This window comes from Rhipicephalus microplus, chromosome 1 (genome assembly GCF_043290135.1).
Source record: "Rhipicephalus microplus isolate Deutch F79 chromosome 1, USDA_Rmic, whole genome shotgun sequence".
NCBI lineage: Eukaryota > Metazoa > Arthropoda > Arachnida > Ixodida > Ixodidae > Rhipicephalus > Rhipicephalus microplus.
In genome coordinates this window covers 81,859,391-81,886,083 of record NC_134700.1, presented here as the reverse complement: position 1 = coordinate 81,886,083, position 26,693 = coordinate 81,859,391, and the positions used below count along the sequence as shown (strand labels likewise).

Below are 26,693 nucleotides of genomic sequence, written 5' to 3'. Positions count from 1 at the left end.
GAGGTAAGTATTAAATCTAAAATATTGCTTCCACGGGTGGGTTTATTGACCACCTGTACAAGATTAAAGTCAAGCGTTAGGCTGATAAACTGGGATGATGTGTTACAAGGGGAGAATAGAAGGTTCCAATCAATCTGGGGAAGGTTGAAATCTCCAAAAAGAAAAACAGTTTTAGTATGGCACAAGTTAATGGCATCAGTAATACTTTCCCTCAATTCAGCTATGAAACCACTATTGGAATCAGGAGGGCGGTAACAGTTTCCTATCAGAACAACGTCAGTAGGGCTTGTTTTGCAAGCAACCCAAATTATCTCAAGGGCCGATTTTGTGTCGACAACGTAAGAACAAACTGTTTTTCTGATGCCCAAAAGAACACCACCACCTCTTTTATCAGCGCGGTCTTTACGATAGATATTAAAGGTGTTAAAATTTGGTAAAACCTCGTCATTGTTAATATCAGGTTGCAACCACGTCTCAGTAAGCACGAGGACGTCAGATTCGTTGTCGTCTAGCAGCGAATCTATTTCTTCTTTTTTAGGCAGTAAACTACGTATGTTTGTAAACGTAAAAGATAATGAAGTTTTGTTAGAAAGGGGGTTATCTTGGAGACACTCTTCCGCGCGCGTGTAGCTGCGGTTTTCGATATAGCGCTTTGTAAGAGGCGGAGGATATAAGAGCTATCCTGTCGACAGTACCACTTTGTTCGTAATACTATCAACCACATACATTTTTTTGTCCATGTGTAAATTGTCGACGGCTAAGTAGAATCTGATGTTCTGAGCTTTGGCAAAGTCGTACAATTTTTTCCTTATTTGTCTGTTTGTAAAAGAGAAATCTTCACTGATAGACAATCCCGTTCCTTCAAGTTTTCGCGCTGATGACAGTACTTCCTGTTTGTCCTTGAAAAATGCAAATTTTGCTATTATGGGTCTATTTTTACCTTGTGTGTATTTCCCTAATCTATGTACGCGTTCAAAATGCGTGCTGGTTTTTCTTAACTCTAATTTGTTCGAGCACAAATTAATTATTTTTTTTTCTGATTTGGCCCAATCTTCCTCGGAATCATCATCGAGTCCAAAAAACAGTAAGTTTGACCTTCGCTGTCTATTTTCTGCGTCATTGCAACGAGGCGCGATTGTCGTAACTTGATTGGAAAGTTCAAGAATTGCTTTTTCGGCTGTATCAGTATCAGCTGTACTGAGGGAGGCATAGTTTGATTCTAGTGTTACAAATTTAGCTTTCAGCGCAGAGATTTCATTACCATAAACTTCCTGTCTCTCTTTGATGCATTTAGGTTCTGCGGTGAGTGTTTCGTTTCTCTCCTCAAGCTTGTGGATAGTCTGGTATCTGGTAACTGCGTTCATACATGCGAATATTGTTAACTAAGACGCAAATATTATGCATACTAGAGGCGTAACCTGAATACTTCAGTATTAGGTGGTCTGTTTCTTAAAACTGGAAGGTGCGTAGCTACGTAATTCTAAGACCACTAACTAGTGCTTTTTATTCTGCGCTGAGAATGCGACGCTGTCCACGCTTCATAGGAAACTACGGTGCTGCTACCTACCAGTGGCTCTGAACTCTACGCATCATCTCATTTCCCAAGACCACTGCCAGACGACGTCCATATCTCACGCAGTGCCTTCAGACAGAACACTATCGTCTTTCGACGACTTTTGGAGCTAAGCACGCAGATACGCGGTCATTTTCTTTAATGCGTCGACGCGTGCTGCCGTCGTTGTACTGCGTCGACACGTGCATGCCAAGAAGATACAAGCCATGGTCTTCACAAAGAAGCTAGGCCTGACAACGTCGATTGATATGTTAGATTTAACGTCCAAAAACCACCATATGATTATGAGAGACACCGTAGTGGAGGACTCCGGAAATTTCGACCACTCGGGGTTCTTTAACGTGCACCTAAATATGAGTTCACGGGCCTATAACATTTCCGCCTTCATCGAAAATGCAGCTGCCACAGCCGGGATTCGATCCTGCAACCTGCGGGTCAGCAGCCGAGTACCTTACCCACTAGACCACCGCGGCGGGGCGGCCTGACAACGTCAACATGCACGATTGTATGCCACGCGCACGCCTGCCCACTTTCGGATTCTGTAGGTATGGCTGTACATCTCGCGGAAGACATTCCAACAATACAGCAGCATAAAAACAGTACCAAACAAACACAGGAGAGCGGTTCTGATGTTTGCAAGTCTTCATCTATGTAAGAGGTATCAAACAAGTGGCCCGCGGGCCACATACGGTGCGCAGGCCTTCGGTGCGCGTACGCACCTGACTGCCTTCGCCGCATTATATTTAGGAGTCGTGACTGTGTCTTGTGTGTTCAGATGATTACATACGCCAGCATTGTTGTTTCATTTTATTTTCCATATTTTTGGCGATACCAATTTGGAATAGTATGTATATTTTGCTGACACCACGAGATACATATTGCCAAGGTTTACTGAATAATTTATTAATGGATGGGGATCACTTATATGCTGTATTTATACATACTAAGTGTTTTAGGCACCAAAAAGAGGCAGGCCAAATACATTTTCAGCCCCCAGAACTATAAACGTAGCCCAATATTATCAAGAAAAGTTTAAATTGTTGGAGAAGTGCGAGACCTGTGTCTACGACAGGAGAGTAAGACATTTTTCTGTTTACGAGGGTAGAGAGGCACTAATGGTTTAACATAGCCATGCAATTTTTTTTTGTCACAGGGTTCGCAAAACACGTTCTTTCTTTTTCAAATCCAGCGTCATGAGTTGAGTGTCCACCATCTAAGAAAAACGCTCCCACGTCTGTTTCTTCTCGGCATGGCTGAGAAGGGCAGAACAGGAGGAAAAAAAACGACAGATCCCACGCACAGTGGGAATCGCTCATATGCGAAGCCCGAACGAGGAAGGTACATTAGTCAATTTAAAATCAGATCAACGTTACGAGGTGGAGGTAAATTATGACGTAACTGACTTCCACGTCAATGTTATCACGCCTTGACGTGTCACTTACCATCGTCTACTATTCACTTCACCTAATACCATATTTATAATATGTTAAGCCAGTGAAGCGGCCGCGAGCGCTACATTGGGCCCTTCACGCAACGCTGACGCGCGTGCACGCTGGGTGCAGCGACGCTACGCTATCAAAACGCCCCAGGTGCAACTGGCGCGACCAACGTCCGTCGGCAACCGCCGCGCCGACAACGTTACCCAGATAGCACTGCGTCTCTTGCCCTTGGTGACAGAAGGACGCCAGGTGCACTCAAACGCGCATGCGTCAAAGCAATGCAGTGCGGTGTGCGCCTGCGAGTGAATGGCAGTCTTATCGGCGCCTGGCGTGGCATCGCCGGCGTGACGCGATGAAATGAACGCCGGCGCACACGTGCGCCACGTCACATCAAAGTGTATTGGCGTCTTGAGTGTGTCATGTAGTCATGTTCTTACATGACACACAACACATGATTATGATGTTTCCATCCGTCATATACCTTCGTTATTATTTCACGTGACATTACACCAAATTTGGCAAATGTGAAGCTAGCGAAACGGCCGCCAGCGCATCAAGAGTGGGGCATGTAGTCATGTTGTTACATGACCCGCATGTCATGATTGTCATGTTTGGACGTGTCCTTGCACAATGTCGTCCGTTCGCGTCGCGTAATACTGAATCGGGTATATGTGAATTTAACTAAACGGCCGCGAGCGTATCATGAGCGTGGCATGTAGTCAAGTTGTTACATGACATGCACCTTATGATTATGATGTATGCACCAGTCACATACCATCGTCATCGATTCACGTCCCGCAATACCGAATTTGGTCTATGCGAAGCTAGCGATACAGCCGCGCACATCGTCAGTGTGGCCAATAGTCATGTTTAAACATGACTCGCATGTCATGTTTTCATGTTAGGTCTGTCGCCATGCAGTCATGTGATGCAATACAAGTTTTGCCGCGTGTCATGTAAACGAAACCCCCGCAAAAATAGCAAGACGATGCATGTAAATTGTGACATTCATGACATACATGTCATGATTTACATGTAATGACTAGTCATTTATGTTGGTCTTACATAATGCTACACCGCACCAAGTTTATTATCAATACCATTATCGAAACAGCCAAGCGATTTAAAAGTCATAGGCGGCTAGATAGATAGATAGATAGATAGATAGATAGATAGATAGATAGATAGATAGATAGATAGATAGATAGATAGATAGATAGATAGATAGATAGATAGATAGATAGATAGATACGCTCAATGTTGCCGAAGTTCGCTAAGACAATTTAATAGCCAGACCGCTAATAGGCCAGGACGATCTTTTAGCCTTGTATCAACCAGGTCTAATCGCAGTCGGTCAACTTCTCCTTTGTCTATGAATATCTTAAAGGGCGTGCCTCACCAGGTTTGAGTACTGCAGGCTGGCAAGAGAAATACATGTACTGGGCTCTCACCAGCTCGTCAGCCATGATTTGCAACGCTAAGCGCCCCGGAAAAAGGTGAAATCGCCGACTGAACGCCACTCGCCTATCATCTCTTGGCCGTCGTCCAACATAATGGGGGTAACGTGTGCAGGGGATGATCCTGCTTAAGTCGAAATAACTCTTGACACTGCGAAGATTATTCGAGGAGACCTGTGTAATTTATTAAATCTGTTGCTTCCATAGAATAATAAAAGTTGACGGAAATATTGAAACATACAAAAGGAATCTGCGCGCATTAGTATTTTTAACTTCCTATCGAGTGAGATGTGAGTCTACGGCGCCGCCATATCATTTGCGATGATGTTTTTGCAGTTTTTGAATCGTGCCTGTGACAGTCCTGACTATGCTTGGCGTGTTCTTGGTGCATCGTATCTCATAACAATTCAAGCAGGTGCGATGCTGTTTGTCGTAGTGAGGGTACATTATCTATACCAGCCTGTCTAAACGTGCGCGCATAGAGGGATCCACACCGCCAAAACAGGCAGTACATCCGTAGAGAGAACGCCAAAATGGCTTGGGCATGTAATGAGAATGTAACCTTGCATGCACATGGCGTACGTGTTGTTGCGTCTGCTTCGTATGATTTTCCGGCTTCGAATGGTCTGATAGTTATAGGGATGGGAAAGGAATTAGGGCTGCGAAGGCTTTACAGGGGGAGTGGCAAATGTTTCAAGCTAATTACCAAGTAAAAAGAAAATTTTAGCTTAGTTAACTATTTTAAATAAGTGGTTGAAAAACAAAAAAACATCACGTCGACATGTGATTTTTTACTGCACACTCATCCTTCTCAAGATGACCCAGCATGCTTTTGCATTCATTCTTCGTCGTATTGCGGCGGCACAGAACCGCCTTCTATTTCATACGCGCGTGACAGACGCGAAGGAGATGCGTAGCGAACGACGAGACGAGAATGAACTCATGTGTTGAGGCTTATGGGCCTTCCTATATGCTATGTGACCTTTTAGCCTTTACAGTGCCAAAATAAACTTCTGAGATGGAGTGTAGGTCGCACCCCGTCGAGTTCCGAAAGCCTGGTGTTCCGGGTAACATGAATACGGGTCTCCAACTGTACTCGAAATCAAAATGTGAGGTCAATTAGGGTTCATATAGGCACCCATTTTTAATATAGGAATCTATAAGCCTTATTGAAATGTTAGGCACAAAAATCAAAAATAGGCATTTGTAGACACATCAGGAACATTAAAAAAAGTCTTTCTTGACATCTAATTTACGCTCACATACCAAAGTTGCCCGATAGGAACGCAAGAACCTATATAGGCGTTCGCCTGTAATTCAGTCTCTACTGATGACCGCCGTTGCAACTCGGTTGGTAGAGCAGTGAAGGCGTCCCGGCTTGGTGGTCTAGTGGTTAAGCCACTGGGCTGCTGACCCGCAGGTTGTGGGATCGTATCTCAGCCCCGGTGGCTGTATTTTCGGTTGAGTGAGAAATGTCTGAGGCCTATGTACTTAGATTTAAGCGCACGTTAAAGAACACCTGGTAGTCAAATAACGGCATCTCTCATAGGCTAATGGTGATTTTGGGTAGTTAAGCTTTACAAATATTATTATTATTATATTTGGCGCGTTATTAGAAGGGAGGAGGTCCGGCCTCTGCCAGCCGCCTGTGATCTTTTCGTCCATTTTACGTTCTTCACGTTTACAATAAGTTTAACAATGATAACATCCGCTACTTTGCTTAGCACCGCTGTTCATTAGTCCTCATTAGCATTACATTTGACAAACAAAAAGACCTTACATTTCTACTTGTTTCGATAGTTAACGTGTATTGCATACTAGTGGTTAAAGGATTTTGCTGCTGTGCGTTTGCTTTTTGCCGCTGCCCACGTCTCTGCAGCTCTGAAGCGGTTCCCAGGCAGCCGCCACTGTTGGGGCCATAGCTGTCCAGGCGTGTTTTTCCTACCATGAGCCAGGAACGCCCATCCACCAGCTCGTCCAAGGTACGTTTTCTCAACCTGAGCGCCAAGGGCGTTCGGCCTATTACCCGCTCTGTTTCGATGGAGCATTTGACTGCCTCCACGACAGTTTCCAACGAACATGAAACGCCGTGGTCGACGGCGAACGCCGACGCGCGTCCCTCGGTAGCAGCGCAGACACCCGAGGCGAATACTGCGAGGCCGGCAACTGATCCTGCTGTCTCCAATTCTTTCTCCCAACAACCTGAAGTCGACACTCCACCCGGAGAAAGGATGGAGGAGGACACTACTCTTTGTGACAACACGGACAACGACGCGGGAGGTTGTTGGAAGACGGTCCAACACAGGCGACGCGCCCGCCATATGCACGCCGAGGCGCAACCCCCCGAAGATACATCGGGCATTCCTTATGCCCCTCAGCAAACCGCACGCAAGCGGAGCCAGAATCAGAATCCGCCTCCACTTCCTTTACACGATGAAAAGATAATTCTGCGACCCAACGGCGGACTTTGACTCGATAGTAGGACGCGCCCAGAACTCGCCAACGCTTTATGGAGCGCGGCAGGCTTGAGCATCGAAGATCGTCAGAACATCATATTCTGCCTGCGGCCCCAGCAGAACTTGGCAGTCATAAGCACACCCAAGTCACATGTGGCCGACGCATTATACAAAGTGCGGGAACTGAGGCTTGGTCAGCGAGTGTATCCTATCGCAACGTATTTTGCTGCCCCAGACAACTCATGCAAGGGCATTGTTCCCGGTCTTGTACCCGGCACGCCGTCGTCCACGCTAGTGGACAAGATTTTGACACCTGGAACCCAGATTCTTCAAGCACGTATGATGGGGCAGACCAACGTTGTGTTAGTCACCTTTGAAGGATTGAAAGTGCCTCGCTATGTGCGATTCCACGGTGCCGAACTCCGCTGCTACCCTCATCGCCCTCGCCAACTGGTTTGCAAGATATGTCACCGGCTCGGTCATTGGGCTGACCACTGTCCCACGCCACACGTGCTTATTTGTGCAACATGCGGGACTGACAACCCAGCCCCGTCGCATCCGTGCACCCCTCACTGCAGGTCCTGCGACGGAAGCCATCCTACATCCGACCCAAACTGCCCACGGCGCGCTCGCCAGACACCGAACAAGGTGTGGGTGCGCAAAGCTCTGAAGAAAGAACAGCGTGAACTGCAGCCCCCCAGCACATCTACTGCTTCCAAAGATATGGCAACGACTGAACACTCACAAGTCTCGACTCAGGGGACACTGCGAGCGCGTTCGAAGTCTCGCTCGAGATCCCGTCGCAAATCCCAGACCCGTTCCAAGTCTCGGTCCAGATCCCGCGGAGCATCAATGCGGCCGCTAGAGAAACGCCCTCCAGACCAAACTGCACCACCTTCACAACAACCCTACAAGAAGGCCCTGCTTACCAACGCCTCTGCCAAGGTAGCCCAGGTCCCCACGGAGACGCAGAGAATCTCGGCGCAAAAAACATCCACACAGGCACCTCGGGAGGTAAGTCGAGCAGCGGATCTCCCACAGCTCATTATAGCCCATACTTCACTTTCTACTCCATCCCCTCTCACTACCTCATCCTCTGCTCCCGATCCCCTGGTAGAAATCGCCCATTTACGCCGTGACATGGAGGCACGCTGTGAGCACTTGCAAAAACAAATGGACGCGCTGGTGGCAGACATGGGTACAAGTATGCAGGCGGCCCTCGACCGAATCGAACGGCAGATGGAAGAACTTCGTATAGGAATTACGGAGCAAGGAAAATTATGTATAGAACGTACTCTCGCGCGAGATAATAACATACAAACTCCTAAACCTAGCAGCTACAGCGCCACCCTGCCACCCGACCACATCTCTCGGCCGCAACATTCAAACGTGGGTAACTCTAACGGGGGTAACCGACGCGCGCAACCCTATACACGCCCCTCTGCTTCCTCTCGTGATGACGATGGCACCGCGTGACCCGCCAAAGCTAGTGGTGTGGCAGTGGAATTGTAGGGGATTCCGTCAAAAACGAAATTCCTTGCAACAGTACGTTGCCACATCCACAAACCCTCCGCATGTCATCCTCTTACAGGAACCCAATTGCACCCCTTCATTATCCCGTTACAGCCCCCTCTCGGGTGTCTCACCTCTTGTCGGAGCCCTAGTCTCGAAACGCGTTACATGTCGCATGCATACGACGAGTAGCGACATTCCTCATCAAATATTGGAAGTTATTACGCAAGGAAAACGCGGCGACAGTTTGTTTATCCTCAATGTATACAGTTCCCCTCGTTCGCGTACACACTGTTTTTACCATCTGTTAAAAGAATTGGGCAGCCTTGGACGGGTTTGTGTGGTATGTGGTGACTTCTACGCTCCAAATGTCGCATGGGGTTACTTTTATTCGCAAGCCAAGGAAACCCGCATATGGCATTCCATCTGTAACATGCGATACACACTGCTCACCGACCCAGAGCACGCCACCCGTATAGGCAATAGTGTTTCTCGCGACACCTGTCCTGACCTTACCTTTGTCCGCGATACTGGCCCAGTCGTAGCGCACGGGCCTTTAGAAGAGCACCTTGGCAGTGACCACTATATTGTCGCAACCATCCTGTCGTTACGAGGCGCTCGCAGGCTAGAGCGAAATGTGCGCATTACAGATTGGACAAAATTCAGGGAACGCCGCCAAGACCCGCCTGAGGGCCAGGGCTACGAACCATGGCTTGAGTCTCTCGCTGACGATCTCGAGGCCACCACGCGTACAGTGCGTACCACAACTGAGACATCAGACATAGATCCGCATTTACTTCATCTTTGAAACGCCCGGAGAGGGTTGACGCGGCGATGGAAGCGACAACGCCTCAACAGAAAACTTCGGAAACGTATAGAAGAAATTACACGGGAATCCGAGGAGTACGCAGCGTCCCTCACCAGTAATAACTGGCGACAATTTTGCAACCGCCTCTCAGGCACATTAAGCACAGCTAAAGCGTGGTCGATTCTACGTTCGCTCACAGACCCCAACACATCAAAGAGAAAAACATTTCAGCAGCTGCACATCTTAATGCACGAGTACCGGGATGATCCCGACTTGCTCCTCACAGAACTAGAACATCAATTCAATCCCTTAGGCCCGCCACCACAATACCCTGATTACCCGTATGTGGGTGAGGAGAATGAATTGCTGGATGCCGACATAACCCCGGACGAGGTGCGGGTGTTCCTACAAGACCTACGACAAAACACGGCTCCAGGAGCGGACCAAATTCGATTTTCCACCGTTCGTAACTTGAGTGACGCGGATATCAACCACATTACCCATATCTTTAATGAATACTGGCGCGAAGGCACACTTCCCCAAGCTTGGAGACATGCTGACATTACACTGATCCTCAAACCGGGTAAACCTATAAAAGTTGAAAATCTACGGCCCATCTCTCTAACATCATGCACTGGTAAGCTAATGGAGCACGTACTCTTGCGGTGCCTGCAACCTTTCCTGGAAGAACACTCTTTCTTTGCTAACACACAATTCGGATATCGAGCTCATCTGTCTGCCCAAGATGTCCTTTTACAATAACGGGAGGAAGTCTTAATACCACCGTCGCGTGCCCAAACGAGAGCACTTGTCGCCTTAGATCTCAAAGGGGCGTTCGATAATGTTGCACATGAACTTATCCTTCGCAATGTTGCACATTGTGGGGCTCGTATGTACAACTATATCCGCGCATTTCTTCGAGATCGTACAGCTACCATCGGAATCGGGCCGCATCGATCAGGTACAATCCACCTTGTAGGGCGTGGGACACCACAGGGCTCTGTTCTTTCCCCCACCCTATTCAATATCGCGCTTGCAGGGCTCCCCCGGCTTCTCGATCAGATCCCCGATGTCGCTCACGCTATTTATGCGGACGACATCACTATCTGGTGTACACGTGGTTGCGACGGTGCTATCCAAGAGCGACTGCAGCAAGCAGTCGACACTGTCTCTGAGTATGCGAGAAAATGGGGCTTAAATTGTGCCCCGCAAAAGTCGGAGCTCATAATCATTCGTTCCCGCAGCCCCTCACCTATGCCGCCCATCACTGTACACGTGGATGGTATACCCATACCACAGGTCAGCCGTGCTCGCATCTTAGGCCTACACGTCCAGGCGGATGGCAGGTCTAACTATACTGTTTCCGTTCTATCCCGACAAACTGAGCAAATTCTGGCCAATGATCAGGCGGGTCTCTAACAGGCGCTCGGGTCTTCGCGAAGAGGACCTGCTGCGCTTGGTGGAGGCATGCATCATCAGCCGTCTTACATACCATCTTCCCTTTCAGCGGTTGACCCAAGCGCAACAACTTCGCGTTGATGCCCTCATTCGTAAAGCGACGAAGCTAGCCCATGGCCTACCGCACTATACTTCCACATACCGTCTTCTTAATTTAGGAACGCATAACACACTAGGAGAGCTACTAGAGGCGCATTGGGTCTGTCACCGCCAGCGCCTCTTGCTCACACGTACTGGCCGCTATCTCCTTGCATGGTTAGGGCACTCTGTCCCACCACTTGAACCTGAAGCCCGCCCAACGACCTTATCACCCGTCCTACGTAAGGTACTGAATATTCATCCATTGCCGCGTAATATGCACCCAGTGCATGACAAAGGACGGCGTAAAGCTCGTGTGCGATACCTTAACCGCATGCTCGAAAACATCCCGGAATCCCAGGCTCTATACACAGACATGACGCGCACTGAAGAGGGCTATACATCCGTAGTGTTTGATGGCACTGAATCCCTGAAGGACTCTGCTGCAATGCGCGGCACTAATGTCACGTACGGAGAAATTCTCGGCGTTGCTCTCGCCATTCGACACGCCGTTCGTGTCCCAGGGGAGGTGTATATACTGACGGACTCGCAACAGGCATGCCGGACGTTCCTATCAGGACATGGCATTCCGAGAGCGGCACAACAAATTCTCAAACAGATCCCGAAAAATGATTCAGTCACACCTTCCCGCATCCACTTAATGTGGACCCCTGGTCATGCCTTGCTGCCGGGCAATGAACGCGCACCTGCAGTAGCCCGCGATATTTCCCTCCGGGCGGCCCGGTGTGGTGAAATGACCAGTTCAGGCTGGGGGGATCCCTTGCTGCGTTACGGAGAGATTCTCCGTCATTATAGAAGCGTTCGCTGCACTCACCGTGCGCCACCACCATCCTTCTCGAGAGAGGAAGCAGTGGAACTACGCCAGTTGCAAACCGACACTTTTCCTAATTTTGTCTCCCTGATCTGAAAACTAAACGCGAAGGACAAAAATCTCTAGAAAGATTATTGCACACATATCCAGGCACAAGAGATGACCTGCTTCAAGACATCTATATTAAGTGTTTCGGCGCCCGAGCCATCACAGCCCCTTACCAGGCTAAATACACTGGGCTCCCAAACTCAGAACTGGATGCACCTTTCACGCATGCCGAGGTCAGAGCGGCAATCGTCAGCATGAAACGCAACACAGCGCCTGGGGCGGACCAAATCACCAACGCCATGATTCGCAACATGAATGACGAAGCCATAACAGCGCTTCTAAACTTCATTAACAAACACTGGGTGAATGGCACTATACCACAACAATGGAAGCATGCTGTAATCATTATGATACCCAAACCAGGAAAGAAATTGGCAATAGAAAACCTCAGGCCAATCTCTCTTACCTCGTGCTTAGGCAAAGTGTTTGAGAGATTAATAAATGCCAGACTTCAACGGCACCTTGAACAAAATAACTTGTTGCCAAACACCATGTTTGGTTTCCGCTCGAACCTTTCGACACAGGACATCCTTCTGCTTTTAAAGGAGGAAGTACTAACAAATGTTCCAAAAGCAGGAGAAAACATTGTCATGGCCATTGACATAAAAGGCGCTTTTGACAACGTAAGCCATAAGGCCATATTAGATGGGCTAGCAGCGACAAACTGCGGTCAAAGGATGTACAAATATGTACAGAACTTCCTTACTAAAAGAACCACTGTTATCAGATTAGGAGAACACGAATCCAATGTCTTCCACCCACCGAGCAAAGGCACACCACAAGGCGCTGTGATCTCGCCTACGCTTTTCAACATAGCCATGATTGGTCTAGCCAAAAAACTGGAAGGTATTCCCGACATCCGACACTCCTTCTATGCGGATGACATCACTCTATGGACAACCAAGGGTAGCTTGGCGGAAAAAGAAGAGCGGCTTCAACTGGCAGCTAAAACTATCGAAGATTACACTAAAGAAAGGGGGCTTCAGTGCTCAGCAGACCAATCGGAACTCATTCGGTTCTCCAAGAGTAAAAAACAAAAGACAGACCCGAGCCTCCGCCTTGAGGTCAAGCTAGACGGCAATATTATACCAGAGAAAACAACTGTTCGGATCTTAGGGATGTGGTTACAGTCCAATCAACGATGTCTCCACACACTGAATATGCTAAAACGAACAGTTCAACAAATTGTTCGTATGATAGTTCGAATAACGAACAATCGTGCTGGACTGAAAGAACAAGACGTGCTTCGTTTGGTAAAGAGCTTAGTCATCAGCAGATTAACATACTCGCTACCCTACCACAACATGAATAGAGAGGAGAAAGAAAAAGCAGACAAAATAATAAGGATGGCGTATAAAGCAGCTCTGCGACTACCACAAAGCACTTCAACTGCGAAGCTATTAGCGCTCGGACTTCACAATACATTTGATGAGTTGGCTGAGGCACAAGTAACCACCCAGATTAACCGCCTGCTACAGACGACAACCGGCAGAAAACTTCTTCAGAGGATCGGCCTCGGCGAACAAGTACAGGCACGTGGAAGAGCTAAGGAATTGTCGTGCTCAGTCAGAGCCTGGTACAAAATATGCCCCCTACCGAAGAACATGGACCCAGTTTTACATGCTGGAAGACGTAAAGCAAGAGCCGCTTACATAGATAAACAGACAAAATATCTGAATACGGCGAGATTTACTGACGCTGCACCATATCAGGTAAATGCAAAGAACATGGTGGCCGTGGTCACAGACCGAAAAGGAAATGTGACAAGTTGTGCCTCCATAGCCCAAGCCTCTATCACAGAAGCGGAAGAGATAGCGATTGCGCTGGCAATCAAGGAGGGCAGGGAGCGAAAAACCCCAATGACAATAATCACAGACTCGAAGGCTGCATGTAGAAATTACGAAAAAGGTAGAATATGTATGAAGGCTTTCCAAATTCTAACCAAAGCTCACAAGGACTTCCCAATTGAATACACCCAAACCATTATCTGGGCGCCGGGGCACGAGGGCGTCACCGGGAACCAGTTTGCGGATGAGGCGGCTCGAGGCTTCACAGATTACCGAGCTTCCTTGCACACTGCAATAGAGGATCCAACGCCCCTAGACCCTAACTTTGGTGCAATTCTTCAGTATTACAGGGACAATAGAAAAGTGTATCCAGCACCGCATAAGAAACTTACAGCAATGGAATCGGTGGCATTACGCAGAATCCAAACAAACACATACACGAACTTACACAGGCTGCATGTATTCTACCCCACAGCATACAAAGATATATGTCCGTGGTGTGGGGCCACACCAACTCTGTTTCACATCACGTGGGAGTGTACGCATCACAATGAAGAACACCACAACATGAACAACACAGAGGAACAATGGGAGGCGCTGCTGTCCAGCTCGGCCATTGTTGATCAGCACTGGCTGGTGCAACGGGTAGAGATGATGGCTAGGGCCAGCGGAGCCCTGGAATAGGGGCCCGACCATTTGGAATGCTCCGCGTTATGCGCAAATAAAGTTTTCTCTCTCTCTCTCTCTGTCTCCCTGAACAAATTCTGGCCACACTGTTATGCCGACAATTGTCCGGGCTGCGGCGGGTCACCCTCCATCTTCCACGTCACTATCGAGTGCACGGCAAACCTTTTCCCACCATTACCACTCCTCCTCCGCCCGCTGCAAAATAAAGAGCTGTGAGACGACGCCCACCGCGACGGACCTCCCGAGGTTCTGCGAGCCATCATACAACAGGCTCGACACGTCGCCGGAGTCGTCCTAGGGACCCCGGGCTAGGGGTCCCGCCCATGCTTTTTGTTCTACCTACATAATAAAGATGTTTGTCTCTCTAGTGGTTAAACGAGGGTCGACTGTCAATGCCGCTTGGCCTGAGCCAACTGAGTACTCTAGCTCACCGCTGAACGCGAGCTTTCCCTTCGGTTCGTCTGCAATGATACTGCATGGCTAATGTAATCGAGAATTGCACTAGAGGGAATACCACAACAGTCATTGTAGCCGTGCAAAACATTGTTTCGCAAGTTTGTCCTTAATTAGTCATCTGCAGTAGCAGCTACGCTGAAGAAATATAAAAGTACTTTACCCTTCCATCAATAAGCAGGCCCATGGCATCTTGTAAGTCTTTGCCTCGGTAACTCTGAAAGAAGTGCGTCCATCAATTTACACGAAGGTGGCGTCATCAGAGATGCCGATTGCATTTCATGAACAACATGATCACACAAAAATTTACTGGCCACACCTGGCGTACACGCCGACGACCCCGCAGAGGGCACGAGCTTAAAGAGTCTGCGCTTAAAATGTCAGGGCCCGAGCAGGAAAGGAACCCTAGCATTTTGCATGGCAACCAAATATTCTACCACAGAGCCACGCCAGGTCTCGCAACTTCTTTTCAAATAGACCGTAATGCTTGTGAAGTGTCGATTCGGGATGCAATGATTGCAATCCAATCTTAATATAAAAATTACAATTGTACTCCTAAGATACAGCCGTCACGTCGGGTTAAGAAAACCCGTACTTAAGCGCAATGCATTGAATTTGACTGACATTACATATAAACCGAGGAACGGTGCTAACAAACACTGGTGATCTTAATTCGACAGCGTCAAGAAAAAAAACAGTCCACCTCCAAGAAACGAATGACGATAAGAAGGCGAAGCTCTATATTCTATTATTTATTATGTCTACGTTGAAGTCACCGATTAATATAAAGGACGGAAAGGTGGACGGCAGGACGTGCGAATGGACGGACAGGTGTACTTATACACGGACGAACGGATGTACAGATGAGGCAACGGACCGATGAATGAACGCGTGGGCACAGGGATGGCACGGCTGATCATCTATTGTGCTGTCATTTAGTTGATTACACATAGAGTCGGTTGTTTACACATGTGTTTTCTTTTTTGTTGTGGAGGGATTCAGCTTTGGTTTAATTGTTTTGGGGGGTTAATGAATGCCGAAAGATTGTGCCTCTCTGTGCAGCGGAGAGTTCCCAGCACTCCTGAAAAGAACGTAAATATGGGGCAAACCTCTACACCCACAAAAAGAGTGGCCAGCACTCTTTTGCGGCTGTGAGTGCATGACGCCGTCATAACGTGAGAGGTCGGCAAAATTTGTGTCCTAATCATAACGCCACTATGGATTCACCTATTCCGGGCTTGTACATGATGATATCTGCACGCGACATCACCGCTTCCTGAAAGGAGGGCATGTCTTGAAAGCACTGCGATGCTACGCGATGTTCAGAAACCTTCTAACGCCTCCGATACCGGAGGCAATGCAAGGCCAGGCCAGCACCGAAAAATAACAACTCACTAAGAAGACAAGTTGTGTTCATGCCTTTTAGGCTTGAACGCGACTTTCTTGAACCCAACGGTTCCACATGACTCGTCTTAATACACTGTTGGAGAAGATATGATATAAACTTGGGACGCTAAGATAACGCAGGTGTCAAATAGAATAATAAAGTTTGCTATTTTTTCGGGAGCCTGGGCCTCTGTTTCATACTAAATTTTGCATCTTAACCGCAATCTGAAGCCCATCTGTCAATATAGACATCAAGTGTTGCAGAGAAAGAAATTAACTTGTGCTTTGTACTTACTGAACTAAGTTTGCTCAGTGCCATAATGGTGTTTTTTACCACACACTCCGTCATCCCTTCGTTGTAATGTTTCCTGTTCTGTGAAGAGGACAAATGTGAATAAAATATTGAATCAACGGTTTCTTTGAGGGAAGATTCACAGGACAAAATATAAGTGGTTGCTGTTATAGAGTACTCACTTTCTACATAGCGTTGCAGCCTTTTGCACTACACAGACTTTACACCACTAGTATCAAGGTTTATGTTCAAAGGTCCAAATATTATACATTCTAAGAAAGCCTTGTAGTTGCGCGGAATTTCAGCATGATTGTACTAGCGATTACAATAATTCTTGACAAAATAACTGTTGTGAAGTGTGAGAACACGTATATCAGTGAAGTAAAATTTCACAACACTGTGCACCACTCGATACCGTTTTCACTACTATCGTTTTCCAAAAAAAACTAAAACAGTTGATACCCGTGGTGTCACTTCCCAAAAACAAACGAACGGGAACACGAACAAAGAGAAACTGCAGCAAAAGAGATTATCGGGCTGGTTTTCACTCGTTTGGAAACAGCGAAAAACACGAAGGACGCAGACAAAATTTGTACCACGACCACGGTGCTCGCGTTGTCATGCCCTTCGTTGAATAGAAGTCATGCTTATTTTTAGCAAGCTTGTCGCAAGGCTGCACTTTGCAGAGTTACAAGCAATTACACCACTCGGGCTCCAAACAGTCATTTAGACGTCCAGTTAAAGGACACTTAACTAAAAAGGACACAAGGGCAGATGTAGGCAACGATTTTGGTGAACACCTTGGCAAGGGCTGCTTAATACTGCCCCGAGGGAGGCATGCGGACCGCAGGCTGCTGACCACTGGTTTGGACCACTCGCTAATATCCAAGACTTCAACTTAAGAATAGCTTATATGTTACCTTATCAGTTTTGAGCATACTACTGAGCCTGTATAGAAGCACTGAAATTAGGGTGACATTGTACTTGAACATAGTGGTCTGTAGGAGTGCGCAAGCAGGTACTCTATTGTTTCTTTTCTGTTTGCGTGCTTATCTCGCCACTACTGAGCCCAAACAATTTCGAAACAATGTTGATTTTTACCTTTGCTTTGATGTCTTCGAAGTTATTGTAGCAGAAGCGTAAAAAGGCACATACAGCTTTCAGACCCTTTGAGAAAAAGTAAAGTGGTTTTAGTTGACCAGCCTTTCTCAGTTACTCTTAATCTTTACAGCATTATAGCACCGTATTTGCTAAGCCTTTGCATTTGCCTTTCAGAGCAGCATTCACAAAATAATAATGATGGCAGCCAAACAGGCAACAACTATTCGCACTGTAAACAGTGCAAATTTTATATTTAGTGCTTCCACTTCAAAAGCAGGGAAAATCTTTGTTTAAGAAGAGAGCCCCCAAAATATCCTCTTTCGCTAGAAAATGTCCTCCATTAAATAAGCTATAACACTGAGGTAAACTTACAATATCATACTTTGACTTCAATACTATTTTCGAAGTTATTAATAAGCGTAAGGTATCCGATGTGAGAAGGTATAACATGGAGAGAATCGAACACGGTTTAGAGAACAGAAGAAGTGCCAAATAAGTGATAAGGCAACTTGGGATACGCAAAAACCAGATGTATGCGCTAAGAGAGAAGTAAGTGATAAAAACTACCAATATGGGTAGGATAGTTAATTTAGAAGAGAATTTAGAAGTTTTAATTTATAGTTAATTTAGAAGTTTAATTAGGATAGAAGTTTAATTAGGATAGTTAATTTAGAAGTTTTACAGCTGGGACAACCGGCTGTAAAACTCCTCTGTAAACCAGCAGCCGGGACAAACCAGCAGGCTGTAAACCAGCAGCCGGGACAACCACGACAGTAGTGTAAGAAGTAGCAGTAATCCAGACGACATCCCATCAGTAATGACAAAAGTCAGAAAAGCCTTAAATAGAAGGCAGAGAAGCATGGGGTGATGATCGGGTAACATCAGATCTGCTGCAAGACGGAGGACAGATTGTGTCAGAAATGCTAGCCACCCTGTTTATGAAGCGTCTGCTGACGGGAAACGATACGAGAATCTTCAGAAAAATGCTTACGTTATCTTAATACAAAAGAAAAGAAATGACAGGGACTTGAAGTTTACAGGCCAATCAGCTCTCTGTCCGTCGTAGACAAGCTATTCCCAAATGTAACTACTTAAATTAGAATTCAAGCAACCCAAAGAACAAGCAGGATTATGAATAGGCTACTCAACAATCGACCACAGATATATTATGAATCACGTAATAGAGAAAAGCTCAGAATAAAGCCAACCACTATACATAGCCTTCATAGAATGCGAGAAGACATGATTCAGTAGAAATGTCAGCAGTCACGCAGACACTGTGGAATCCTAGCGTCGACAAAGCATATATCCGTTGTATCTATAACACATATTACGCAAAGCATTACAACTAAACAGCGCTTGAAGTCCGGCACTTAACTAAAACACCAAGTTATAAACACCAAAACTTGCTTTGTTGGTATGTGTTGCACATGTGAGGGTGTTGTGACATGAAATCTAAGGGGCGCCTTTTCTTGCTTCGTGAGCCCCGAAGGACAATAGAGATTCGTTCTTCATTAGTAAATAATTAATCATTTCAGCATAGATCACTGATTTGGTAGACTTTCGGGTTTCGTTGCATGTGGGCAATGTGTTTTCGGTTTCTCGGGTGCATGGTCACGTCTGATCAAAAAATTTTATCATGGTGCTTGTAGGTGAATTGACACATCTCCTCGCAAACGCAGCAGCGTAGCCGCACTAAGATGTTTTCACGTTCGTCTGCCCACCAGACGCCGCTAGGTGCATAGTGGCTGGTAGAGCGTTTGCAAAACCGCTTGAGGCCACTTTGTCTGCAACGCCACTTACCTATGAAAACCTCTTTATTAGTGCTCTGTGAAACTATTACACGGGTATTAGCATGAATTGCACAAGTACGCTCGGTGGTTGATGGCCCCATTCGTGTAGCGCCTCCTGCGAGCGCGTGCGGGAACCCAGGCAACGTTTCGCCCTGCTATCTTGCCACTTCGAGTCATCGCTCCTTGCTATGCCATGGTTCCGACACACGTAGTGCTGAATCTGTTCTCCTCTGGCACATGACGAGAGTTCTATCTATATTGAACTATAGGCACCCGGCAATGCAGTTTACGAGAGCTGATGCTAGTGCCAGAACACATAGCCTAGTAAGTAGACGCAGCAGAACCGAGTCTTTTAATGCGCAGCCTAGTGAGTGGACGCAACAAAACCGGACTTGCCCGTGCTTAATGTTTTCTTTCTTTTCCGTAGTGAGCAGGGGGTTATGGCTGATTATGTAAGCACCCAGGAAGCGTCCTTCGAAAACGTGCCAAAAAGGGCATCGACACTTCAGCGTGTCAGTGTGTTCAGGCAAGTTTCATTTTCTTGGTACCCCTGGTGATTGATACCAACAATGCTGAGGTGGCCTAAAAAGCTTCGTCAAGCCCTCTTGTTCACTGCCTAGAGAATCAATACAGTTGTAGCTCTGGAGAAGCGCTACCAGCGCAACCGTGCATGTCATACGCAGCCGCGCTGCCTGCAACACTGCTTACGTTTCAGCGCGGATTTAAAGGAGATGGGTGAGTGGGCGAGTGGGAATGTGCCGGAACGCTAATATAGAGTCCCGATGCATTCACATGCAAGGCCATGCCAGAATGCAAATAAAGCGTTTGGGCATGGCAATACTCCTTTGGTGAAACATTTTTTGGTGGTCACGTCAATTAAATTTTTTTAAATATTATTTCTCTTTTCAAAGCAGTGCCATCACTGTCAGTGCCATTGGCAACGCGTCTCAATCGCGAGAACGATGACTTAATTCCACTTTGACTTCACTTGGTAGAATACGTTAAAAGTTTCAATTCTCCTGTCTCTGTGCAAAGTTTTATTTTTATAAAGGTGAAAAATATACAGCGGTATTTTAGAGTCTAAAATATTGTGTTTAAGATATTGCAGGTAAAGGTTAACAAAGTCAGACGAAAACAAATATACATACATAACTCAAAGTCATACGCAAAAATATGGGTTGAATAATGTAGTACTTTGAATTTCGGTCCCTATTGTTTGAAAAAATCCACGCAGTTTTGAGTCATTATTTACTCGTAAGCCAACTTACGTTCACTAGCCAGATTTGTCACGATTTCATGCAGTTATTACCACCTATTGCTCACAGTGGTCGTGAAACCAAACTTATGATGACACGTTTAAAAAAGATGGGCACATTCCACGTACAGTGGGGATCAATAATATGCGAAGCACAAATGAGAGATGCTGATATATCACTTTATATTCAGCACAGCGTTACGAGGTTGAGGTAAATGAAGCCGTACATGACTTCTGTGTGATGATTATCATGTTTGAATCTGTCGTTTAGTTTCATTATCTATTCATGTCACGTGATACCAAATTTAGTACATGTGCATCAAGCGCAACGGCCGCGAGCACGCTATGAGCGTGGTATGTTGTCATGTTCTTACATGACACTCGTGCCAGAATTATCATTTTCGCACCAGTCATATATTTCGTCATTCATTGACGTCCCCTAACACCAAATTTAGTGAATGTAGAGCTAGCACAATGACCTCGAGCGCACCATGAAGGGCCCAATGTACTCCAATGTAGCGTTGACGCCCGCACACGCTGGGCGCAGCAACGCTACGTTAACCAAACGCGAATAATATAGTCTGGCGCCAGACACCACCCGCGTCCGTCGGCACGGCCCGACGGCAACCGAAGCGAAATGCGACATGCTGCACTCGCGCCGATGTCGTACCCAGACAACACTGCGTCTCCCTATTTTCGTGATGGAGGGACGCCGGACGCGCTGAAACGCGCACGCGTCAAAGCAACGCGGCGCGTGCCTGCAAGTATATGGCAGGACCAGCGCATGGCATGGCAACGCCAGCGTGACGCGACAAAATGAACGCCGGTGAGCACGCGCACCGCATCACGTCGAAATGTATTGGCGCCTTGACAGTGGCATGTAGTCATGTTCTCACATGACACACATTTCACGATTATCATGTTGCACCAGTCACATACCTTCTTTATCCATTAGCGTCACGTAACACCAAATTTGGCATATGTGAATCTAGCGAAACGGCCACGAGCGCATCATCAATGTCGCATATAGTCATGTTGTTACATGACACACATGCCGTGATTACCATGTTTTAATGTGTCCTTTAGCTATGTCGTCCGTTCGCGGCACGTAATACCAAGTTTTCTACATGTGAAACTAGCGAAACGGCCGCGAGCGCATCAAGAGCGTAGCATTAAGTCACGTTGTTTTACATGACACGCATTTCATGTATATCATGTTTGCACCAGTTCCATACCTCGGTCATTCATTCACGTCCCGTAAAAACAAATTTGGTATAAGTGAATCTAGCGAAACACCTGCCAGCGCATCATGAGCTAGCATGTAGTCATGTTGTTGCATGACACGCATCTCATGATGATCATGTTTGCACTAGTCGCATACATTGGTCGTTTCTTCACGTACCATAATACCAAACTTGGTGTGTGACTTAGGAAAACGCCCGCGAGCGCATCGTGACCATGGCATCTAGTCATGTTGTTACAAAACACGCACGTCATGATTTTCATGTTAGGGTCTGTCGCTTGTGTTCGCCATGCAATCCTGCCATGCCATACCAGGGGGGCAAGCGGGCCCTTCGGGGTGCAGGATAGCTAGTAACGATGAAAACAACCAGGGAGACTCTTTGACAGGTGGTATGGGCAGATACCATTCCAAAGTGGCACCAGTATCTAAGATAGGTAGAGTCCGGGGCATAAATTGACGTAGCCACGAGCGCCGAGCCAATTCAGACATGGGGTATATTAACATGTAGGTGGTAGGAACAGGCTGAAGTAGACAGAGTAGAAGAACAGCTAAGGGAAGAGAGGTCGATGGTATATGGTTTTGTAGAAACACATCTCAGGGACAATGGAGCAACCTCGGAACAATGCGGACTACACGTGGGAATATTGTAATAGAACAGAAGGCAGCAGAAAGAAAGGTGGTATTCGGCATTCATTCATAAAAGTACAGACTGGCAAAGGGTCTAGCAGGAGTGCAAGGAACATTCATGGCTAAAAGGGGAAGTGGCAGGTCAAATGATACTCCTTGGTTTCGTGTACTTGTGGACGGAAGCAAAGGCCAGAGAGGAAAACCAGGCAATGGTAGAGTGTGTAGTGCCACACTAAACACTCTATCACAGCGACCCGGCACTTCCTTCTTCGTCCCTTGCGCTCCTCCCAGAGTCGCCCACCGGAGGCACACTGCTTACCGATGGCCTATAACTGTTGACAGCCTACACTTGCCAAATTAACACTTTATGGATTTTCGTTCAGGTATATAGCATTTGTCGCTCTCTTTCTTTTTTTATATGCCTTCAAATCGCGCAAAGCGCTAGGGGGAGAGCCCTGTAGTGCCACTATCACCATCATCATTTCTCAATCACCGCGCCGCGCCTCTCGCGCAGCTGATGCTAGCTCGAGCTGCGCGAGGATGAGAACAAGCGAGCGCACTTGGTGTGCCGGACGTGGAAAGCCATGCGGCTCCGCTTCAGGCGTGGAATAAAGTGGCGAGAGAACGACATGACCACGTTGGCCGCCGTCCCGTCTTCCTCTCTCGCTACATTGGTGACCTGGAGAACACGCCCTTCACCGAGCGGCCCGCTGCCATGTTCCCACAACTCTGCCCGCCAGTGCCACCATTCCAATCGACCTACCCCAAGGTATGGCTCATGCAGCTCGATGCTACTCTTGCGTTGAATGGCGTCACGGACCAGCCGCTGATGCACGCCATTCTTCAAGACGCCCTTCCGGTAGAGTTGCGTCATCTCTCTGTCACTTCAACCTCCAGCCAGCAGCCTTATGATGACCTCTGCTCTGCGGTGCTTGCCACCTATAACCTCACGTACCGACCACTTCCAGGGACCCGCGACTTTCAGGTTTTCCCTGCGTCGCAGCCTGCTGGACCCTCCGGCCCGAAGCTCTCATCTGACCGCAAGATAACTTCCCCGACAACGTCTCCCTCCACCTTTGGTACGGCCACTAGCGCACTGATTCTCGCACCAGGTCACAGATCCGACGAGGTTCTTGAAGTCGTTCTTGCTGCTGACAACCTGTCCACCATGAAGTGCGTTTTTTCGAAGTCCTCGGCCGATGGTCCTGCTGGCACGCTTGCTACCTGCACGTTTTCCACGAAAGCGACGGCACGCAACACCGGGGCCCCAACAGACTCCATGAAGACCACCTTGCCGCCTGCCTCGGAGTCTGGCACAGGTGACCTTTCGCCGATTATTGACTTCCCGACCTCGAAGCTTTCGCCTTCAACAACGTCTGATAAACGAAACTTAACCTCTCGTCTGGCCACTAGCGACGCGTGTCCTGCGCCCGACTGCCCATTCGCCAAGGTTGTCGACATTTGGACTGAATGCAACCAGTCAGCCACAGGGTTTGTGTTTTCATCGTCCTCGGCCGACGACACTGCAGGCATGCTTACCACCGGCTCGTCTCGGCAGACCTCCATGGCTCACAACACGGCTGACACGTCAGGTTCTACGACAGCAACATCACCGAACGCCCTGGTGGCTACCACGACTATGGGGATTGTCACGCCCGCTATTCACCTCCCGGTTGTGGAACCTTCACCCTCCCCGATGTCCGAAGGTGACTGTCGACCAGCCTCAATGCTCTGCACGTCCTGCCAGCAACGACCACCATCTTCCTCTACTTTGAGGTCTGCGTTGCGTCTACCCCAGCGTCCAAACCCGCACTGCCGACCCTCTGCCGACGTTAGCAGCATGACCTCGCGACACACGGTCTACTCTCGGCCTGTCCGACCAGGTCATCGTTAGACCCGCTTGTCGGCAACCACACCGACCCGGCACTTCCTTCTTCGTCTCTTGCGCTTCTCCCAGAGTCGCCCACCGGAGACACACTGCTTACCGATGGCCTGTAAACGTTGACAGCCTACACTTGCCAAATTAACACTTTATGGATTTTCGTTCAGGTATATAGCATTTGTCGCTCTCTTTCTTTTTTTATATGCCTTCAAATCGCGCAAAGCGCTAGGAGAGAGCCCTGTAGTGCCACTATCACCATCATCATTTCTCAATCACCGCGCCGCGCCTCTCGCGCAGCTGATGCTAGCTCGAGCGGCGCGAGGATGAGAACAAGCGAGCGCACTTGGTGTGTCGGATGTGGAAAGCCACGTGGCTCCACTTCAGGCATGGAATAAAGTGGCGAGAGAACGGCACGACCACGTTGGCTGCCGTTCCGTCTTCCTCTCTCGCTACAAGTGTATATCAAAGGACATTCGGAAGTTAGGAAGAGAGTGCGAGATAATTATACTAGGGGACATGAATGCGCACATAGAAGATATAGGTGAGTGTAGTGTCCCGACAGGCAAAATGATCATGGATATGTGTGAAAGGCTTGATTTGATCATTTGCTATAGTACCGAGAAGTGTGAAGGGCAAGTAACATGGAAGGTAGGAAGGCTGCAGTCGACGATAGATTATGCACTCATGTCACATAGGATGTGTGATACGCTCAGGGGAATGCACGTAGATGAAGGTGGCTCCAGAAGTCTGGGTAGTGATCGCAAACGTATAAAGCTAAGTTTTGGAAGAGCAGTGAAATTGGGAAGAAGAGAAGATGAGCAACTACAGAAAAATTTTTATCCAGAAAGGCAAATTGAAATAGCCACTAAACAAACTGAGAAAGTAATCACGGAAGATAATGAAACAGTGTGGACATACACGAATCTAATTAGACTGTTTGAGCTAGAGCTTGCTAAGACGCGTGACAAGTCACGCCGGAAAAGAAGACACAAACCCAACAGTTGGTGGGATGAGGAAGTTAAGAGAGCCATAGCAAAACGTCAGGAAGCCTCTAGGGAACACAGACATGCTAAGCAGTGGGGTGAACCGACAGATGATGTTGAAAGAAAAATGGGAAACCTTTCTAAGCTGTAGAATGGATGCATCATTTCTAATCAATGAAAAGATTAGAAAAAAGGGAGCTCAGTGGCTGGCAGAAGTACATAAAAAATAGAAAGGCAGCTGCGAAACTTTGGAACCATCTAAGTCCTCTAAGAAATCAGACGAGCCTAGAGCAGAGGTTTATAACTACAGCCTAAGGTGCTAGGCTAGAAGGGGACGATATAATGAATATATAAGAACAATGGTGACAGAAAAATTTCAACAAAGAAGTGCTTAATGCACCACAATTGACAAGGATGAATCAAGTGGTGAAATTGCTCAGTTTTCACAATGAAAGTGGGAAAGTGCCGAGAAAAGGGTTTTTTGTAGTACATCAACAAGCTCAGTTGGCATTCCAATTATGCTGATAAAAACATTAGGTCCGAAGTCTAAGCAGGCTTTGAGAGAGGCAGTGATCAAACTAATAATCGATGGTGAAGTTCCCGATGGATGGAAACTTAGCAGGATGAGCATGATCTATAAAAGAAAGGGGGACAAAGCTGACACGAACAACTACCGTCCTATAACAGTGACATCAGTGGCCTACAAGCTGGCGATGGAGATTATAAAGAAAAGACTGCTGGCATGGATAGAGGATGAGGGGGTGCGGGGGGAACTGCAGAATGTGTTTCGGAAACACAGGAGTTTGGAATACAATCTGTTCTCACTGACGCAGTGCATTGAAATAGCAGAAAAGGAACACAGTACCCTGTGGCTAGCATTTTTGGATATCAAGGGAGCGCACGCTAGAGTGGTTCAAGAGGAATTGTGGGAATACTGGACACACTAGGCGTGAAACATGTAGTCACTAATCTTTTAAAGGATATCTATAAAGGTAACAAGGTAGTTATAAGGTGAGAACAACAGGTATCCAAGCCTGCAGAGGTCAAACGGGGGCTTAGGCAGGGGGTGTCCCCTGTCACCCTTATTATTCATGATGTACCTACAAGGATTAGAGGCCAAATTAGAGGGAAGTGGACTGGCCTTCAACCTCTCTTTAGTCAAACAAGGTAAACTCATTGATCAGGCACTACCACCAGGAATAATGTACGCAGATGATATAGTGCTAATGGCCGACAACAAGAAAGATTTGCAGACAATAATGGCCATCTGCGCTAATGAGAGAGATAGGTTAAATTTTAGATTCAGTAAGGAAAAATCAGCAGTTATGATTTTCTATGATAACAAAGGTAGTCAGCTTAGAATACAGGAGGTCACGCTAGAGATAACAGATAAGTACAAATATGTTGGCACATGGATAAGCAATGGGACCGAGTACCTAAGGGAACACGAAATATACGTGACGACTAAAGGCAACAGGAATGC

The 26,693-nt window shown here is 47.3% G+C and overlaps 1 protein-coding gene across 1 annotated transcript in view; it reads right to left on the bottom strand.

Moving 5' to 3' along the window:
• The window catches only part of LOC142765458 (uncharacterized), a 141,865-nt gene that overhangs the window by 19,041 nt on the left and 96,131 nt on the right, over positions 1-26,693 (bottom strand). Inside the window, exons 3-5 of the mRNA XM_075866498.1 lie at positions 17,428-17,493; positions 16,330-16,407; positions 14,812-14,865 (exon numbers count right to left, since the gene is read on the bottom strand). Of these exons, the coding sequence (XP_075722613.1) occupies positions 14,812-14,865; positions 16,330-16,407; positions 17,428-17,493 (198 nt within the window). The remainder of the gene's footprint in view (positions 1-14,811; positions 14,866-16,329; positions 16,408-17,427; positions 17,494-26,693) is intronic.